The 21,069-nt window shown below is 40.8% G+C and overlaps 1 protein-coding gene across 13 annotated transcripts in view; it reads left to right on the top strand.

The window, feature by feature from the left end:
* AAK1 (AP2 associated kinase 1) overlaps positions 1-21,069 on the top strand; it is a 154,108-nt gene that overhangs the window by 79,298 nt on the left and 53,741 nt on the right. For all 13 annotated transcript variants that reach the window (XM_074332105.1, XM_074332103.1, XM_074332106.1 and 10 more), the window contains 5 exons: positions 11,087-11,195; positions 12,695-12,837; positions 16,803-16,924; positions 18,190-18,271; positions 18,766-18,898. In XM_074332105.1, coding sequence (XP_074188206.1) covers positions 11,087-11,195; positions 12,695-12,837; positions 16,803-16,924; positions 18,190-18,271; positions 18,766-18,898 — 589 coding nt within the window. The remainder of the gene's footprint in view (positions 1-11,086; positions 11,196-12,694; positions 12,838-16,802; positions 16,925-18,189; positions 18,272-18,765; positions 18,899-21,069) is intronic.

The raw sequence follows: 21,069 nt of genomic DNA, 5'->3' as shown, positions 1-21,069 counted from the left end.
ATGTCCTTTAGCTCTCCTTGGTTGTAACAGTTTCTCAAACTTTCCTTATTATTGATAACTCTGACAGTTTTGGGGTATACTGGTCAGATATTTTGTAGGGTGGCCTCTGTTGGAATTTGTCTGGATGTTTTTCACAGGATTAGACTGGGTTGTCATTTTGGAGGAAAATAACAGAGCTGAAGTGCCATTTTAATCACATCATGTCATGGGTGTGTAGTGTGATCATGACTTTCCCTGTGGGTGCTGATGTTGATCACCAGGCCCAGGTAGTGTTTATCAGGTTTCACCACCGCAAAGTTGCTCTTTCCCCCGCTTTCTGTACTGTACTCTGAAAGAAAGTCATTATGCGCAGCCCAACTTAAGGAGTAGGGATTTGTGTTTTCCCTCCTTTAGGGTGGAGTTTCAACATGAATTATTTGGAATTCTTCTGCAAAAGAGATTTGTCTCTTCTCCCACATTTATTTATTTACTGAGTCATTTATCTATATCAGTATGGACTCATGCATATTTATTTTGTTCGTTTTGTAAAATCTGTTTGGTCTTTTGTTCATATTGGGTAATTGCTATTGTTTTATCTTTCAGTTCACTGATTTTTTTTTTTTATTATGAGTCAGCACTGGGTTCTTCTTTTTTTTTTTTAATGTTTATTGGGGTGACAATTGTTAGTAAAGTTACATAGATTTCAGGTGTACAATTCTGTATTACATCCTCTATAAATCCCATTGTGTGTTCACCACCCAGAGTCAGTTCTCCTTCCATCACCATATATTTGATCCCCCTTACCCTCTTCTCCCACCCCTCTCCCCCCCGATTTTTTTTCTTCTGTCTCTTTCTGTTTGGTTCTTTAGGTTTTCTGTTTCTTTGATGAAACGTCCTATTTTTTTTGCTGAGGCTTTCTATTTGTTCCTTTGGTTTAAGCATGTTTGTAATTGCTGATTTACACTTTTTTTTGTTTGTTATAACTGCTTTAAAATCATAGCTTGATAATTCTGTCATCTCTGTTATCTCAATATTGGCATCTATTGTTGTTGTTTTTCCCCCCGTTTAGTTTGAGATCTTCCTGGTTCTTGGTATGATAAACCTGTTTAACTGGTTTCTGTCCTGGCAGGGGCTTGAGGGGGTCCAGGGGGCGCTCCCGTGTTATTACTAGGTGGGGGTAGAAGTTCCGATTTCCCACTGGGCCTCTGTTGACACCCTAGGGGGTGCTCTTCCTTACTAGGATTGGGGTGGAAGTTCCGGTTCCCCAGTAGGCTTCCACTGATACTTCCTGGGTGGGAAGGCAGGAGAGCCTTGTTCTTGCTCCTCTTGTGGCCTCCACTGGCACCATGGGGGTGGGAGTTGGCCTACGTACGACTTGGTGGTTGTGAGGTCCTGACTTTCCGCTTTGCCTCCTGACACCATCCCCTTACTGCCTACAGAGATGACGGTCCTGATTCCCTACTCAGCCTTCTCTACCACAACCCAGTGGGTGGGTGGGGATGATCTGTTGTAGCCCCGTGAGGATGGAAATCTTGGCTCCCTCTTGGCCTCTGTTGGCCTGGCTGGGGGAGGGCTGCAGTTGTTTTCTGTGGTTTTTGACTGGAGAAGAAAGGTTAGTATCTATGAGTTTCTTTCTTACTACGTTGCCACACTCGTAGGTTTGGCTAGAGAGAGAACAGACTCTCATTGGGGCTTTCTGTCTGTGCTCATTGGTGCTTTCAGCTTGTTGGCTTCTTTAGTTTCCAGCCTGGGATATAGGAAGCAAAAAGAAAACCCAGGCAACTCACAACCATCTCATTCCTTGGATCACAAAATTCCTAGCCAGTCTGCCTTCCTCTCTCTCACATTTAAGACTCTTCTTATTATGTTTGTTTTATATATAATGTCCAAAGTATTTGGTTGTACCTAGCGGGAGTAGGGGAAGAAACATCTTACTCCATCTTCCTGGAAGCAGAAGTCTTCAGTTTATGTCTTTTAAAAAGCAAACACTTTTACATCACTTAGTGAGGCTGTAGAAGGATGCAGAGATAAGTGCATGTATTCAACTAACTTAAAAAAAAAAATTCCTGACATTTTTAATCAAAGCCCTTTGTGATGATTTTACGTCCCTGAGACTCAGATTTCTGTCCGATAGAGACCATAACCCCAGCCCTACCTCTCTCAGAGATTGTAAGAATTGTGTACATGTACATAATACATGTTGTTTGACTTTGCCTGAAAAAATACTGGAAGGATGAGGGAGAGGGCAAGGAAAGGAGGATAGGGAGAAAGGAGGAAAGGACAGAGAGGGGCAGTGTTCTCTACGGGGAACGAGTACTGAGGTAGAAAATAATTGTCTACTATTTTTTACTCTCTGAGTGCTAACATGTTACTTATTTGTAAAGATTAAATTAAATTTTAAGCTGTGTTATAGTTACTTGGACGAATAAGCAGGGATCCAAAGTGCCTTCAGGTTGAATAAGAAGAAGCCACGTCATGTCAACATCACATCTTCCTTTGGAGAGGTTTCTAGACAGGGAGCTGAGGGCAGGGCAGCAGGCGCAGGGTCTGCATTGTGTCCTCTGGGTAAGGACACTCACCAGAGATCTGTGCGCAAGCTGGAGAGTGTAGTTGGATGCTGGGTGTAATTGCTACTGTTTTATCTTTCAGTTCACTGATTTTTTTTTTTTATTATGAGTCAGCACTGGGTTCTTCTTTTTTTTTTTAATGTTTATTGGGGTGACAGTTGTTAGTAAAGTTAGATAGATTTCAGGTGTACAATTCTGTATTACATCCTCTATAAATCCCATTGTGTGTTCACCACCCAGAGTCAGTTCTCCTTCTATCACCATTATTTGATTCCCTTTACCCTCATCTACCACCCCTCTCCCCCCCTGATTTTTTTTCTTCTGTCTCTTTCTGTTTGGTTCTTTAGGTTTTGTTTCTTTGATGAAACGTCCTATTTTTTTTGCTGAGGCTTTCTATTTGTTCCTTTGGTTTAAGCATGTTTGTAATTGCTGATTTACACTTTTTTTTGTTTGTTATAACTGCTTTAAAATCATAGCTTGATAATTCTGTCATCTCTGTTATCTCAATATTGGCATCTATTGTTGTTGTTTTTCCCCCCGTTTAGTTTGAGATCTTCCTGGTTCTTGGTATGATAAACCTGTTTAACTGGCTTCTGTCCTGGCAGGGGCTTAAGGAGGTCCAGGGGGCGCTCCCGTGTTATTACTAGGTGGGGGTAGAAGTTCCGGTTTCCCACTGGGCCTCTATTGACACCCTAGGGGGTGCTCTTCCTTACTAGGATTGGGGTGGAAGTTCCGGTTCCCCAGTAGGCTTCCACTGATACTTCCTGGGTGGGAAGGCAGGAGAGCCTTGTTCTTGCTCCTCTTGTGGCCTCCACTGGCACCATGGGGGTGGGAGTTGGCCTACGTACGACTTGGTGGTTGTGAGGTCCTGACTTTCTGCTTTGCCTCCTGACACCATCCCCTTACTGCCAACAGAGATGACGGTCCTGATTCCCTACTCAGCCTTCTCTACCACAACCCAGTGGTGGGTGGGGGTGATCTGTTGTAGCCCCGTGAGGATGGAAATCTTGGCTCCCTCTTGGACTCTGTTGGCCTGGCTGGGGGAGGGCTGCAGTTGTTTTCTGTGGTTTTTGACTGGAGAAGAAAGATTAGTATCTATGAGTTTCTTTCTTACTACGTTGCCACACTCGTAGGTTTGGCTAGAGAGAGAACAGACTCTCATTGGGGCTTTCTGTCTGTGCTCATTGGTGCTTTCAGCTTGTTGGCTTCTTTAGTTTCCAGCCTGGGATATAGGAAGCAAAAAGAAAACCCAGGCAACTCACAACCATCTCATTCCTTGGATCACAAAATTCCTAGCCAGTCTGCCTTCCTCTCTCTCACATTTAAGACTCTTCTTATTATGTTTGTTTTATATATAATGTCCAAAGTATTTGGTTGTACCTAGCGGGAGTAGGGGAAGAAACATCTTACTCCATCTTCCCGGAAGTAGAAGTCTTCAGTTTATGTCTTTTAAAAAGCAAACACTTTTACATCACTTAGTGAGGCTGTAGAAGGATGCAGAGATAAGTGCATGTATTCAACTAACTTAAAAAAAAAAATTCCTGACATTTTTAATCAAAGCCCTTTGTGATGATTTTACGTCCCTGAGACTCAGATTTCTGTCCGATAGAGACCATAACCCCAGCCCTACCTCTCTCAGAGATTGTAAGAATTGTGTACATGTACATAATACATGTTGTTTGACTTTGCCTGAAAAAATACTGGAAGGATGAGGGAGGGGGGGAGGAAAGGAGGATAGGGAGAAAGGAGGAAAGGACAGAGAGGGGCAGTGTTCTCTACGGGGAACGAGTACTGAGGTAGAAAATAATTGTCTACTATTTTTTACTCTCTGAGTGCTAACATGTTACTTATTTGTAAAGATTAAATTAAATTTTAAGCTGTGTTATAGTTACTTGGACGAATAAGCAGGGATCCAAAGTGCCTTCAGGTTGAATAAGAAGAAGCCACGTCATGTCAACATCACATCTTCCTTTGGAGAGGTTTCTAGACAGGGAGCTGAAGGCAGGGCAGCAGGCGCAGGGTCTGCATTGTGTCCTCTGGGTAAGGACACTCACCAGAGATCTGTGCGCAAGCTGGAGAGTGTAGTTGGATGCTGGGTGTAATTGCTACTGTTTATAATGGTTTCATATTAATCTGGACGAAACCTTCTGAGTAAAAAAGCACTGCAGCTCACCATTAGCTTTATGTTATTTTACATTTAAGGAATAACTTGGTTAAATAAATAGAAGACACACTTATCAATTATGTACCTAATATAAAATTCAAAGATATAACAGCTACATTGGGTGATAGAATCAGGATCCAAGATGATCCTTACAAATTGGAGCAATGGACTGATCCTGATGAGATGAAATAACAAGGTAAGGTTATATACTACTTGGATTTTTATTTTATTTTGACCGGATTTATAAGCACAGTTCTGGGAAGGCAAAGATGAAAAAAACAGCCTGCGTGGGGAAAGATTTAAGTATCTTAGTGGTTAGTCAAGTCGCTATGACTGTGTAGTGTGATGTGGCTGCCAAAAGAATGTATTGTTTAGCTACATTAATAAAATTAATAGAAGGTGATAGTGCAGGTCTACTCTGCATGAGTCAGATCAGGCCTGGTTTCATTCATTTCCTGGGGCCATTCTTATAAAAAGGATGTAGACAAAGCAAAGCGTTTAAACATGGAAGCAGCCAGGATGATGATGGGAGTAAAAATTATGTCAAAGAAAGTGGGTATGTTTAAGAAACTTGAGGATCTAAATAGTCATATTTCAGTTGTTTAGAAAGTGAAAAAATAGTCTAGACTTGTTCTTTTTGCTCTGAAGAGGACAGTCTCGAATCAGGAGGTAGAAGTTTCCAGCTGGATGTAAGGAAGAACTGACCAACAGTGAGGGCTATCTGAAGATGGGCCGATGGCCCAAGGAATTGACATTATTCTAAGAAAACTGCTTGTCAAAAGGCAGGGCTTCAGAAATGGGCTATCTGGTTGCTCTGAAACAGTGTTATTCAAAGGATCTTGTTTCCTTTTTCTTTTCCCCTTGTGTGTTCGTTTTATTTTATGTTTTCCCCAACTTGCATTATTACAAAGAAAAGTTGTAAATTGAGACAAAAATCACCCTTTTAAATGTAATTGATTTGTAGTATATTCACAAAATCACCTATCACCATTTATCTCATTCTAGAACATTTTTTCATCACCCCAAAGGAAACCCTGTACCCTTTAGCAGTCACTCTCCATTTCCCCACCCTTCAGTCCCTGACAACCATAATCTACTTTCTGTTGCCTGTTCTGGACGTTTCTTATAAAAGGGCTCACATAATATGTGGCCTTCTGTGTCTGACTTCTTTCCTTGAGCATAACATCTCAAAGTTTATCTATGTTGTAGCATGTATCAGTACTTCATTCACTTTCATGGTTGCATAATATTCCTTTATATGGATATGCCATATTTTTGAATCTTGATGGCTATTTGGGTTGTTTCCACTTTTTGGCTATTACAACTAATGCTTCTATGGACATTTGTTTACCAGTTTTTGTGAACATAATGTTTCATTTCTCTTAGGTATATACATACTAGGTCTAAATTGTTAGATCATGTGGCAACTCTACATTTTAGAAAATTTCAAACTGTTTTTCAGAAGCTGCACTATTTTATATTCCTACCCAGCAATGTACCAAGTTTCCAATCTTCATGTCCTTGTTGACATTTTTGTATTGTTTCTGTTTTTAATTATAGCCATTCTAGTGGTTTTAATTTGCATTTGATTCTAGCCATCTCATTCTGGTTTTGATTTGCATTTTCCTAATGATTAATGGTGTTGAGCATCCAACATCATGAAGATTTGCACATATGTTTTCTTGGAGTTTTTAGATCTTTGGTCTTTGAGTTAATTTTTGTGTATGTTATAAGGTAGGGATCCAACTTCATACTTTGGCATGTAGATATCCAGTTGTCCCAGCGCCAGTTTTTGAAGACCATTCTTTTCCACATTAAATTGTCTTAGCACCCTTATCAGAAATCAATTGTCCATATAAATGTAGGGGTGCTACTCAAAGGATCTTGTGCCAGATTGTAAATCAATGAACGATTCTTCTCATAGGTCAAGTCTCACTAGGAGAAGAAAACAGCTCAGTGACTTGACTGGTGTATGTCGTGGAACAAGCTCCTCATCTCCTTGTGGCCTGGTAACAGTGTACTGACCAGCAAATGTTCGTGGACCACATTCTCAGCAGCACTGCCCTGGATCTTTGCTGCCTTCCGTGGCACTGGGCTGACGGGAGCACGCCAGGCCCCCTCCCAGAGCCACGGGATTAGAATCTATTTTTAAACAATCCCCAGGTGGTTCATGTACATATTAAAGTCTCACAGCACTGCTCTAGAATCAGGCTCTAAATGATTCTTAACGATCTATTCAAGTAAGTACAGGATTAATTAATGAGAAAGACCTGGGGAAGGGAGAGTAAAAATGAGGATAAGTAAGAGAATACCTGGAACTTCTTATGTAGCAGAAACCCACACGGACCCCAGATACCTTGGCCATTCAGTAGAACTCCAGGGCCAGCCCACATCTCAGACTGTTTCTTTTCACTACTGCACTGGTCTTGATAGTTTTTGTTTACCTGTGAATAACTCCTTGAAGAGAGTTATAAAGGAAATTTAGAGTAATGGAGAAAAAAAGGGTCAGGAATAGCAAGGCAGAAGACTTTTTTTACAAAGCAACTTTGGGAGGGATAAGCTAATTCCAGGCCTTAGAACTGCATCTTTAAATTAAGAAGAAGCTGAAATTTGGTTAAAAGGGTCTGTGGAACTATAGCGTGATTCTAGAAGTAGGCAGCAATAGTGCTGAGTCATAAAATGAGAAAACATTGAGTATTTGAATGGAGGGTCAAAACAAGTTAATATACCTCTTTGAGAACTTACTATATGCATGCAAATGAAAGCACAATGAGAGTTGGAAATTTGCAGGTATTATACTGACATTGCAAGGAAGGGTGGCCTGAGAGGATGATATATATGTAAATTAGTTACATGCAATACTCATTTTTACTATTTTGAGGTGAGTGATACTATTGATATGCCATTTAGAATGCTATCTTCTTTGTTTTCTTGAACATACAGGTTTTTAGAGATATGCTTAGGACTTGAGTCCTCCGCTTCCTTATAAGGCCTTAAGATTCTCACATAGGAATTTTCCTTCCACTGGGATTTTGAAGCTAGGGATAGAACACTGTTTTGTGCTGCAAGCATCATTAACTAGGACCCCAGTAAACTTGAAATTTGTATTAGGTTGGTGCAGAAGTAATTGTGGCTTTTGCAATTACTTTTAATCTTTTAAACCGCAATTACTTTTGCACCAACCTAATAATCTGGGTTGAAGGCCTGATTTTGCTGATTTTCAAATGGTGTGTTTGAAAAAAAGGTTTTCAGTACTTCAAGCAGTTAAATATGAAAGTTAGTAAGCTAACTATAAACCACTTTAAATGTCTATTTAGTAAAGCAGGTCTTCTAATAACATGTTGTCAGCACCTTATTAATCTTGTTTAATGTTAATTTAAAAATAAAGTTTAAAATGATAACACAGTCTCTTTAGGTTTATCACTGTTTAAGTCGTATGATATAAACTGATCTGACCTATAGTTTAACTGAACATTTCCCACTCCCCTAAAACTCAGGGTTCTTTTTTTAAAGCATGGTTGTTTATTTTTATTTTTTAAATTTATTGGGGGTGACATGGGTTAATAAAATTAGATACATATACAATTCTATAATACATCATCTATATATTACTGCATTGTGTTCACCCCTCAACGTTATATATTTGACCTCAAAGTCAAAGCTCAGGTTTGGCTTAGACTCACCATATAGACTTATATCCCAATACTCCAAATACTAGTTGTAGCCAAGGGCATCAAAGCATTATCCTCACGTCCTGCCTTTTCCTGAGTAAACAATGGTAACTGAGGTGTCCCTCATGTGGGTTCCATCCCTTTACGTTCAGTCTATCTATAAGCCTGGAGCTGGTCGTTTAACTAAAACCAGGGAAAGGTGGGACATCTTCTTGCCCATTGCTGCTGAGAACTGATGCCACTGTAGTAAATGCAAGTCAGTCTCAATTTGCAGTAAGATTTTTCTCTCGACCTTTTCTGCATTTCACAGCCATTCAAACAGATCTGCTCCATCTGGTTTATCAGTTATAAACCAGTGATATTTTATTCTAAAATCTGAGAGGTTGCTGCATCATCAAGTCGTTAAAAGTCATAGACTCCCTCCAAAGAGGTGATCTTTTCTGCATGGATATATCTCGGGATTTCTGCAGAAGACAAAATGAACAGGAATCTGGGCTTGAATTCATTGCAGACAATTTGGCAAACTGTCCTAGGATGCCATCTGCAGATGTTAGCTGTCCAGATCGGGTGCTCTAATAGATCTTGGCCTCCTCTTGGCTCCACCAAATGCTTTTTATTTTTCTTCTTGATTCTTTATTATTTCTCTTGGGGTGAGACAAACTCAGGCAACATTGCTGATTCTTTTTCGTAGTTAAATGTAGAAGCATTAGTCTTCATTCCTCCTTGCGGGCATTTGGAGGACGTGATCCTCCTCCATTTTGGTTTCCAAGAACTTCTCGCTAATTCTGCCTACTTCCAGGACTGTGTAAGTGGAAACAAATTCTAGAAGAGTTGATAATAAGACTGAAAAGCAGAGAGAATGCTAGTCCTCTAACACATGAGCCCGGAAATCACTTTCCCTTGCAGAAACTTGAACTCCAGAGACTGCTTTTCTGTCTCGTTATCTGTCTTGTCTGTTATATGCAAAGTAGTTGTTCTAAGACTTTTATTTCTCTCATCAAGCTTCTTTCTTATTCCTTTACACTTGATGATTTTGCCCTCTACCAAAAACAGAACAGTAGATCTGAACTCACTCAAATTCCCTTTTTTCCCAATCCTAAACCAATATGCATATCTGTTTTTATTTCCTTCTTGCCAGGAAAGAAATATCTTTCCAAGACCAGCCCCTTTAACAGTGCTTTGAATCCCTACCTCTTCTATCTATAGAACTTTTTTCATCAATTATCCTCAGCCTCTCTCTCCTGTATCTTAAAACTTTTTCTCCTGACTCCTTCCACTGTCCAGTGCCTAATTCTTTTCCATAGTAAAAATCCTTTCCCTCATTGCTGTTCCTCTCTTAAGCACAAAATGTTCTGAAAGAGTAATGTACAGTCGCTGGCTATACATATTCAACTCCCATTCTTTGCAAGTCCAATTCCATTCTTACCTCCGTTCCATCCTTTCTCTGAAACTGTCCTTACATAGATCTCCAGCGACTTCCCCATTGCCAATTGCACATTTCTACCTTTGGTCTACCTTTCTGAGACAATAGCCATTCTTAATCCTTCGCTCAAAGGAAAGTTCTAATGAGTTTTAGCTTTTTTAAAAATGAGTTTTAACTTTGATGCACAGGGTTCAGTTGTGTTCATTTGATAATGAGATGCTTCCTCTTGTTTTGGTATGTGATTTCGATTAAAAGAGACTTTATTTATTACTGTAAACAGTGAAATCTCTAGTTAGTGCGGTGGTAGTTACTATTCTGTGGTCCAAAATGTTAAATATGTAAGCCGATTCTTACAGAAACTCATTTTTTCCACACCCTCCCTCCTACTTTTTATTAAACAAAAGTAAAATAATTTTTTAGAATTTTAGTTCAAAAAATAAAACCTTATTTTGTATTTGTGCAAAAATCCTAATAACCCAGCTAGCTCACTTTTTGCTCATTAATGACCTTGGATTTTGAACATCATCATTGCAAAGATTAACCTCTATGAATGTTGAAATAAGTATGCCAGGGTATAAGGCAACTTCCAGTGCCTCTCTGGGTCCTGAAACAAAATTAATTCCAAGAGCACCCCTGAGAGATCATATGCAATTCCAACCAGAGAGCTGGAAACATGACCCATCTTATTTATATCCCAGCTGGTTGGCTTGAAAGTCTTAATTACAAGTAAAATGCTTAGGTCTAGATGCCATTGTAGTCCCTTCAAAACTTTGTAAAGCAGTTGTTCTTTTCATATATTTCCTAAAGGTAGAAAAACAGCATGAACTCAGTTTAAGGCCAAATTGAATTCACACGAGTCCCTGCAACCAGGAAAAAAATATTCACTTTTCTGAATTAAACATTCACATATTTAAATAGTTCATACTGGCTCTCTCCTCTTATCCCCTTGACAGTGTGTCTGGAAATGGGGATCTTTGCTTCTGGTTTACATGGAGCACTGTTGCAGCAAGCAGGTCAGCACCCTGTGTCCACTGGGTTCAAGACCTGACTTTAGGAGAGAGCTGCGGTTTAGTAGGGTTGCAGAATTGCTATCGAAGATCTGGCCAGGAATCTCAGAGACCACTGGTAACCTGCTTTTAACCCCGTTCCTTAGCCTTCCCTCCCACCACTGTTAGTGTGGTCTCTGTGTGTGTACATTATCTGTGCTCACAGAACCGACTGGCTCCTTCTGTCTGTATCGGTGTCTGTAACTAATAATGTGTTTCTCAACTCGTCTTCACAGAGGGACCTGTCAGGACACAAGAACATTGTGGGTTACATCGACTCCAGCATCAACAATGTGAGTAGCGGTGACGTATGGGAAGTGCTCATTCTGATGGACTTCTGTCGGGGTGAGTATATGAACCGTTCCCTGAGCTCTCATTTCACTAATGCTTTCTTTGTCAAGGGCATGGTGGTCATCTCAGTTAATTTGCACTGTACCCAAATGTATGTTTTTCTGGTTTTAAAGATTGGAAAACTACCAGGCTAAAAGATACAGAGCCTGCTATCTGTCGCCTCTTGGTTATTCTTTGAACAAACAGTTCAAAGTGGTGGATAATACAAAACTCCATGTTTGTTAGCTTCAGGAAGGTTTGGTGCTTGTATATGAATGAGCATGTATGAGAATGAGAATGAATGTGTTCTTTGTGATGCTTTAAAACAAATGATGAAGGCACAGGATAAAGACCCAACTCCAGACGGACTAAAGAAACAATTCAGCTTCCCCACTCCCTCACTCTTGTGTTCTCTTCTCCACCCACACCACCATCCTTGTGTTACGGAGTAAAAGAGTTATTTTCGTTTAATGGGAGTGACCTTCCTCCCCTTGCTTGAGAGCTGTAATTGCCAGTAAGGTTACATTCACAACATGCTGCTCTTAACAGTGGAGTTAAGTAGTTAAAAGCATGGAGTTTCAAGCAGCACTTATCTTGGGCAATCCAGACTGTGACTTAATTTATTCAGAGTTGACTGCATTTCATACAACCATTGTTTAGAGGTTTGGCTTTTTTAGCCTAAGCAGCTGCCACTTAGAAGCTTGGGTCACTGACTCACTATTTTGTAGTCACCCTAATGTCCACTAATTTTCCTTGCCTTTAAAGATACCTGTTCATAAATTAAATATGTCGCTAATCACAAAAATGTGATGTTACCAGTAATTTCAGCCTTTACTGTAATAACTGTTAACCTGATTTTGTAAAATATAATACTACCAGATTTGAACTTGACAGTTTGTTTCCTGCTGCCTATTTCTTTTTGGACAGTAAAATGTTTAGAGACGAGGCAATGTATCCAGGGATCTGGCGAATTTTGTAAGTGAGGCCATCAGTCTTTGGTCCTAGAGATTAAATGTTGGTGTAGCGTTTCTCCAGACGAGTCAGCAAGTAGTGAACCCAGAGAGACCAGGCTTTTCCTAAAGCAGACACTATAAAGCTGTCTTCTTCCTTCTCCTGGGGTCTGTTGCGCAACTGGATGTTTGCTAACACATATGGCAAGTTGAAGCTGTGGCCTTGTCTCATATACAATGGGGACAGTTTAACCAGGCAGCTAAGAGCGGGACCACTGTCATTTCTACAACTGATCTTGAAGACGTAATGAGAGCAGCTCACATCTGGGCTGCTTTATAAAATACGGCCACTGTGTTTTTGACGCATTAGAGGAAGCACTGGATTGTAAGAAAACGAATCCCAGGCTGGGAATCAAGACACCTGCGTATTATCCCTGGCTCAATGAGTGATCGCTGAGCTCTGTTAGCTTGGTCCAGGATGCTCTGTGGACAGCCATTCACTCTCTTGGGTAAGTGATGAGGCTGAATGTTTACACCCTCTCCTTCGATCTGTACCCCTTTCAGGAGGCCAGGTGGTCAACCTGATGAACCAACGCCTGCAAACAGGTTTTACAGAGAATGAAGTGCTCCAGATATTTTGTGACACCTGTGAAGCTGTTGCCCGCCTGCATCAGTGCAAGACTCCTATTATCCACCGTGACCTGAAGGTAACAGACCATAGTGTCTCACTAAGTGTCTTCTTACAGAGTATTTTCTACCTGCCCCAGGGATCGGCGAAGGCTGTGGGGATGTGAGAGAAGTTTGAGGCATGGTCCCAAATTCTAAGCTTACATTCTACTTGAAGGGAGAAAATACAAAGGGAAAAAAAGAGATAACAGTATAGTACAGGTATCAATTTCATGACGTAAGTGAGTAGCCTTCTGAAATTCTTTATAATCATCAAATGCTTAAACACATTTTTTTTTTCCTGATATACTCCCAAATTCACTTTTCCGGGGTCATGAAAGTAATGTGCTAATTTAGATAGTTTGTAAACATTGATGCTTGGTCTTTAAAGTCGATTTCATACTTTTCAAAAACCATTAATTGATTATTTGTAATATTTATTCAACTAATTACCATCCCTTTGCACTGGGGCTTTCATATCATAGTCACTTGACAATGTTTGTTGTATGGAATTGGCACCCAGTTAGGATTCGCTAGCATTTATGGGGCATTGACTGTGTGCCATGTACTCTACTGGACACTTTGATGTACCTGTCCTCTTTGGAGGGCGACGTTCTTTACATTTTATCATTGAGGATACTCAGGAGCAGAGACGTTACATGACTTGCCTGAGGTCATATAACTAGGAAGAAGCAATCCCAGAATTCTGATTCTAAATTACAATTTCTTTCCGTTATACCTGTGTTGTGCGAAATGTGCTTCATGGCTAATATCTTGCATCAGCAACCTCCTGGCACGGTTGTTAAATGCAGGCTGCTGGGTTCCGCACTGAATCTGTGGGGCTATAATTTTGGTGGTGGTGCCAGGGAGGCCCAGGAATTTATGTCTTACTAAGCATCCCGAGTGGGTTTTGTATATTCTAAAGTTTGAGCATCACAGCAGCACACTGGCATTTCTGTTTTGAGGTTTTGGTGTTTTGTTTTGTTGGCTTTTTAAAAAAAAAATTGAGATATAAATCACATACCATAAAATTCACCCTTTAAAAGTGTATAATTTGGTGGATCTTAGTATATTTACAAGGCTATGCAACCATCATCACTATCTAATTCCCAAACACTTCATCATCCCCCAAAGAAACCCTGTATCCATTAACAATCACTCCTCATTCCCCCTCTCCCAACCACTAATCTAATTTCTATTGCCTGCTCTGGACATTGCATGTAAAGTGGGCTCATATAGTGTACGACCTCTTGTATCTGATTTCTTTCACCTTGAATAATGTTTCCAAGGTTCATCTATGTTGTAACATGTATCAGTACTTCATTCCTTTTCGTGGCAGAATATTCCGTGGTGTGGGTAGACCACATTTTGTTTATCCATTCATCAGTTGATGGACATTTGAGTTGTTTCTACTTTGGCTATTACAAATAAGGCTACTGTGGACACCCATATACTAGTTTTTATGTAGGCACACGTTTTCAGTTCTCTTGGGTGTATATCTAGGCATGGAATTACTGTGTCATATGGTAACTATGTTTAACTTTTTAAGGAATTGTCAAACTGTCTTCCAAATTGGCTGCACCATTTTACATCCCACCAGCAGTATAGAAGGGTTCCAGTTTCTCCACATCCTTACCAATATTTGTTAATGTCTTTTTTTATTTTAGCCATCTTTAGTGGGTGTGAAGTGGAACATATATACTGGCATTTCTGTGCTGAAGCAGTTAGCTTTCAGGAAGATAGGTACATACCTCCAAAAGCCTTAGACATTCTTTTCCAGTGTATCTCTGCCCATAGTCAGCCCTTTTTCTGAGTAGAAAAAGGAGAATACATCTCAGTAGATATGAGCCTAGCGTAGTATACGAGGTCGGACAATTAAGTTCGCGAACTCATCCTAGAAAAAGTGCTACATACCTCATTGCTGAATATCACTACCATCACCTTCTAAGTACTTCCGATAGAAAGCTGTGCACTGAGGCCAGCTCCTAGTCCACCCTTCAAAGCAATTTTGGAACTCATTTTCTGGAATGGCCATCAGAGCTGTTGTCATATTACCCTTGATGTCATGCATGTCATCAAAATGTCTTCCTTTCAATATTTTCTTTATCTTCGAGTAAAGAAAGAAGTCATTGAGGGCCAGATCAGGTATGTAGGGAAGGAATAAACAATTATTTATTGGCTAAAAACGCCCCCACAGACAGTGCTGTGTGAGGTGGTGCGTTGTCGTCATGCAAGAGCCATGAATTGTTGGCAAAAAGTTCAGGTCATCTAACTTTTTCATGCAGCCTTTTTAGCACTTTCAAATAGTAAACTTGGTTAACTGTCCAGTTGGTACAAATTCGTAATGGATAATCCCTCTGATATCAAAAAAGATTAACAACATCGTTGCAACAAGTTCTCGAACTTAATTGTCCAACTTCATAAGTACATAATTCTTTGGTCTTACTTTCAAGGTGTTTCAAGTATTGGTGAGAGGATGTAAATGAACTGTTTAGACTTGAAACAGAAATAGGTAAAATACTGAACTTTATACAACAAAATGATGAAAGGTGAAAACCAAGTGGCTTCATGTATAATCAGCCTCTGAGCCTCAGTTTCCTCGTCTGTGAACTAGAGACACAGTGCCAGCTTTGTTAGGGTTCAGATAGGGTTAAATGAGAGCGTGCATGTCCTGTCAGGCACATCCCGGCACAGTACGTCCTGAGAGGGTCTGCAGGTGAGAGCCAGGGGAGAGGCAGAGGCCCTCAAGTATCCTTTACGGAGTGCTAGTCCCATGTTCTTCAAGAAAGTCTTCCTTTATTTTACCTTTTTTCAATATCTGTTGGATTAAATGAGGTCAAAATGATAATCATTTCACACCTGTAAGTAGTGCCTACCCAGTTTCCATATTCCCGGCATGTTATTGCCCCGTGGTGTTCACAGTGCTCCTGAGAGGGGGTGGCTAAGCGTCACCCAGTGATGGGAACCTGAGGTACAGAGCCCAGTGTCTTACCTGGGGACACGGAGTCGGTCTGCACTTGGGCTCAGGCCGCAGGAGCCCCACCTCTCCGTTCACTGCACTGAACAGCCTATGAGATGTCTCAGTAGAGGGATGTGGAGCAAACTGGAGTCTGAGGGTGCGGCCGCGGCATGAGCAAAAGGCTGCCACGTTCCGATCTCCATCCTGCCCCCGGGCCCTGTCCCCTGCCTCTGCTCCATGGTCCCAGGACGCAGAGCGACGCTGAGCACAGTGTCGGGCTCTGTAGTTGTGTTTTAATCGATACTGAAGGCCATTAGTTATGCTGCGGGGCACTAGTAGTGGTGCCCTTTCCCCTCTACCTTGGAAGTAGTGACCGTAAACGGGTCCCTGGGAAGAGGCCTCGATTGTGATTGTTCCAGAGGACTCCTGTCACTGTTGATTTTAGTTGTTAACTCCTGGTTGTTTTGATGAAGCCTTCCATAACTCCCCAGATCTCACACTCTGTGCCGTCTAGATGCTTTCCTTAGCATGTTAGATCACTGACATCAGGAAGAGCGAAGCATTAAAGGAGCACAGAGAAGGAGCTCCATTTGTTTGAGTCGGGGCCTGAGGAACATTTCAAAGAAAAGGTTGCTTTTAAACTGGATTTGAAAGAGCAATGGGATTTTGATACTTGGGGAAGGAGGTGGGAATCATAGAGAGCATTCTATACTGAAAGAAGGGCATGTAGAAAGATTCAGAGGCTTGAAAGTATAAGGACTGTTTCTGCAGAGGTGGGAAATGTGGCTGGAAACCTAAAAATATGGGACTCTTGCTTTCCCATTGTGGAGTTGCCTCTTTTTGCTGCCTCCACTCTCATTTTCCCCTGTTATTGTGCTCTTTTGTTCTACTTGGGGTGACCCCTGTTGAGATACTTGGAGGAGAATAACTTTCCTGTGCACATGAATGGGATTGTCAGAAATGTTTTGTTTATGTGAATGAGAACCAAAACTTCACACCCATTATTAAATGATATCTTTGAATGGATGGTTGGGGAATGTTTTCCAGGTTGAAAATATCCTCTTGCATGACCGAGGCCACTACGTCCTGTGCGACTTCGGAAGCGCCACCAACAAATTCCAGAATCCACAAAATGAGGGAGTCAATGCAGTAGAAGACGAGATTAAGAAGTAAGCTTTTCCTCCTTTCTTGGAGTTTTGTCTATTATTTTATATCAGCAACTTTCCTTTCAGCATATGAAGGAGACGGCCAGGGTGAGAAGACAGTGGTGCTAGTTCATGGCTCTTCTTCTCAGAGCGTCATGCTAGCCGTTGGGTTGTTTGATTTTAAGTGAGGCTGTGGAGCACGTTTACAACCTCTGATCAGCAGAGGAAAACGAAGGCCCCTTATGGCACTTGAGCCGTGTGCCCGCGGTCATTGTCTGTACGTATTTTGGTTTACATCACAGAGCCCTTAAAAAACTGAATGGTGCACACACCACAGAAATACTGTGATGTATTTAAGTGGGATCACAACAGCCGTGACATTGTTAATAAGTTGGGTGTGCTTTCTACTGACCCCTGAATTGCTGGCTGTTCCTTCCTTCTCGTAAGGAGCTCACCTGCAAGATAGTGGCATTAATGGTGAGTAGGGCTACTGAAATCTCCGCAGATACTGAATCACTGACTTCCCTGAGGAAAAGCTTCTTTAGATATGTGACTCCAATGACAACCTGACCCGTTTTCCCCAGTTGTGCAGAGTGTTGGACTTGCACAGGCAGCAGCACTCACTCTTACTACTAGTAAATCACCAGTGTCCCACACCTGGGGCATGACAACTTCTGATCCAAGGCCCTAGTGGACCTAAACCACAGTACCTCTGGGCTCTAGAGACTGTAGCACAAGTCATGTGCTTGGTGTCACCAAGACATACTCACTTTGAAGATGAGCTCAGACTCCTCTCTTCTTGAGCCAGAGATAAGAGGAAAACTTGTTTCAGCCCTATTCCGGCAGCAAAGAGCCATCCACCTCCCACCCAGCCAGGGCCCACTTTCTGCTGTTCTCCAGTGTCCTCGCCAGTATTACATCTAGGTGTCAAGCCACATTAAAGGGGATTACCATTTTTAAAAACATATCAGCAAATATAGTATCGTAAAACAAGGATTTTCAGGAGAAGATTTTGCTATTTGAGGACCTAAGAAAAGTTGTTTTTAGAGTTTATTTAATGCCTTACTGTCTGGGTCCCCTCATGCTCTTAGGTTAGGACTGCTGCTAGAGGGCCACCGGTGCGTACCAAGGACAGCTGTTCCTTTTATCCGCACTAACATTTCATGCTCTGTCCTACAGATTGCTCCCAGGGAACTCTGTTTATGTATATATAAATTGTATGTCTGCTACCCCTGGTTTTTAATTATGTCATTGACATATTTAACAAAAAATGAATCTCTTGATTGTAGATACACAACGCTGTCCTATCGAGCACCAGAAATGGTCAACCTGTACAGTGGCAAAATCATCACTACGAAGGCAGACATTTGGGTAGGTGTCAAGTAACCTATCCACATCTCAGATCTCAGCAGTCTTGACTGTAAACTCCCAAGTTCAAGCCAGACAGTGCCACAGCAGGAGTGGCCACTATACCATATCGTTGTCTACTTATCCCTCAGGGTTATTCTTGAGATGATCTGCTACTGTTTGAAGCAGGGCAAAGAAAAGTACTTTAGAGCTCTACGAACATTATTCAGGTGACCTGCCCATGTTCAGGTGGTTGTCACATATGTGTTAACTAGTTCTTAAGAGCAAAACAGTTGAAATACTTGTTCTTTATTGGAGCACAATTTGGTAATGATGTAACTAGTGTAACTCAGCAGTTTAATAGTGGCATTGGGTTCCAAATTCAAGTTACTAATAGGTTAATAGTACATAGTTTTTATATCTGCTAGTAAATTTGGACTGTGCCACTCTCTCAGTAGACCAATTTGTAGTTATGGTCAATAAACCACCAGTAATAACCTGCTGTCTTTATTTTTTAGGCTCTTGGATGTTTACTGTATAAATTATGCTACTTCACTTTGCCATTTGGGGAGAGTCAGGTGGCAATATGTGATGGAAACTTTACAATTCCTGATAACTCTCGATATTCTCAAGACATGCACTGCTTAATTAGTAAGTATTTCAAGTTTGTAGTTTCATATTTTTATCTCTAACTCATATTCAGTCTCTAGGAATGAATTGGAGGATAAAGGTATTAGATCCTAGGAGTGGTGGGTTAGATGCAAAGACAAAGAAATCAGATGGTAATGGTGGGTCACTCAAAGATGTCTAGTGACGGTAGAGTGGTGGGGTTTTTTTGCTAGAAATCCAGACTCTGTTTTATACCTGAGTCAGCCACTCAGGCAGAAACCCTGACTGTGCTTTGAGCAGTACAGTCCTGCTCTGTTCTCTTGCAGTCTGTATGAAAGCTCTGGTACCAAAGGAGTCCAGCTGACTCATATCAAGTGATAAGAAATTCATTTTTGCAAAACTAGAAGCAATTCAAATTAAAATGATTGCAATGCATTGGCTGAATACATAATTAAGACTGTAGAACTCTATAGAACTAGGTTTTTCCTCTCATTTAGGTTAATCACTGGATTTTAAAATTCTCCACTCTTTTGCGTTGTCATAGCAAGCATATGTGCTAATGTTCCTTAACCAGATGGCAGGATAAGCAATCTTTGCATAAGCCCCTGAGTAAAATGCTGAAGAAACAGAGATTTTTTATTTTTTTAATCACCTTTTTACATCGGTCAAGACATGTAGCATCTAAATTTTAACCATATGGATTATAAATTCTGAGCCACCCAGTTTGGTGTCCTGGGTGGGGATGCACTGGAGAAAATAGAAGCCAGTGTGGGGCAGAGCATCTGACATTTTTGAGGGCCTACCTGTACCTCATTTAATTCTTAACACTTTATGTAATAAATATAATTGTCCCCACTATACAAATGAGGAAACTGAAGCTGAGAAAGTATAAGTAACTTTACCCAAGTTAACGCAGTGATAACTTTTAAGTGACTCCCCACTCCAGTGTGCCAGTTTTATCAATCAGCCTCTTTCATTTATTAAAAAAAAGAGAGAGAGGGAGGGTATTTAAAGGAATGGAGTATGGGATTTAATGGTTTTGGATTGTTTTCAGAGGTAAAGCATATATCTAGTCTAGAATTGCAAATGAGATTGGAAGGAAACATGGGAAAATGGCCAAATTTAATGCTAGAATGATTGGATTTTTGGTAATAATTTTTTTCCTTTTTAGCACTTGTGCAGCAAATTCATGTTAGGCAAAACAACTCTATGAATGTCTGTAACATGACATCTTTTCTAAACTCTGATCTATTTCAGTTTACAAACTATTTGAAGATTCTTCTGTCACCCTAAACTCACAGGTCTAAAATTAAATTTATTGTCACCCCACCCCCACGTCCTTTTATTCCCAATTCAAGGTTCTCCTGTCCTGTTTTCAATTTCTATCAAAGGTGTCATTACTAAAGCCTGGATGACTGAAATTTAAGGTTTTCTTTGGATATGCCTTTCAAGAGAGGAAAGAGTATTTCCTAGGTGACATTAGTTCTTTCTTTGGCATTTCCCGTTTTCATTACATACTCTCTATTCTCATCACTGTCATGGTAGTATACACAGACTCTGTCAACTCATGCCTGTACTGGTGATTGACTGTACCCTCTCCCCTCCCTCTGCAGTTTATCCAACACACCTTCATCACAAGATTAATTTTGTAAAATGCCACCCTGTCACGTTCCTATGCAGTAAGCTTCATGGCCACAGTAGGGCCCAGATTCTTAGAGGCATTGCAGAGCCTTTGTATTCTGGCTCCATCCCTCCCTGCCAGCCTTATTTCCCTGTTCTCTCTGACAAGGAAGTCTCTGCTCTGCCTTCTGGCTCCTCTGGCTCCTTATAACAAGGCATTCTTTTGCCTTTTTCCAAGTACCTCTTTGCTCAGACTGTTCTTTCACCTAGAACGTCTTTTTCTCTGCTTTCCCCTGACTGACTAAATTCTCGCCTGCCTTCAAGGACCAGCTCAAATCCTGCCTGTTCTGCAAGGCCTTCACAAGACTGCAGCCTCATCAATTTTTTTCTGAACTTGGTGTCTTTTGATTCCTTGAGTAATGAGTTGCCTTGCGTTGTTGTGTGTGTGTGTTGTGTGTGTCTTCTTAAAGACTTTTTTTCTTGAGAATTTTTCCAGCTTCAGAAAGGGCAGCTGGAAACAGACAAGTGATCTATATAGATCATGATAAAAGTAGAGATGTATTTATTTTTCGATTCCTTCTAGACTGGAAAAC

Source organism: Rhinolophus sinicus, linkage group LG05 (assembly GCF_036562045.2).
Source record: "Rhinolophus sinicus isolate RSC01 linkage group LG05, ASM3656204v1, whole genome shotgun sequence".
NCBI lineage: Eukaryota > Metazoa > Chordata > Mammalia > Chiroptera > Rhinolophidae > Rhinolophus > Rhinolophus sinicus.
Note: the sequence above shows the minus strand (reverse complement) of the source record. Positions and strands in the feature narration are given on the sequence as shown.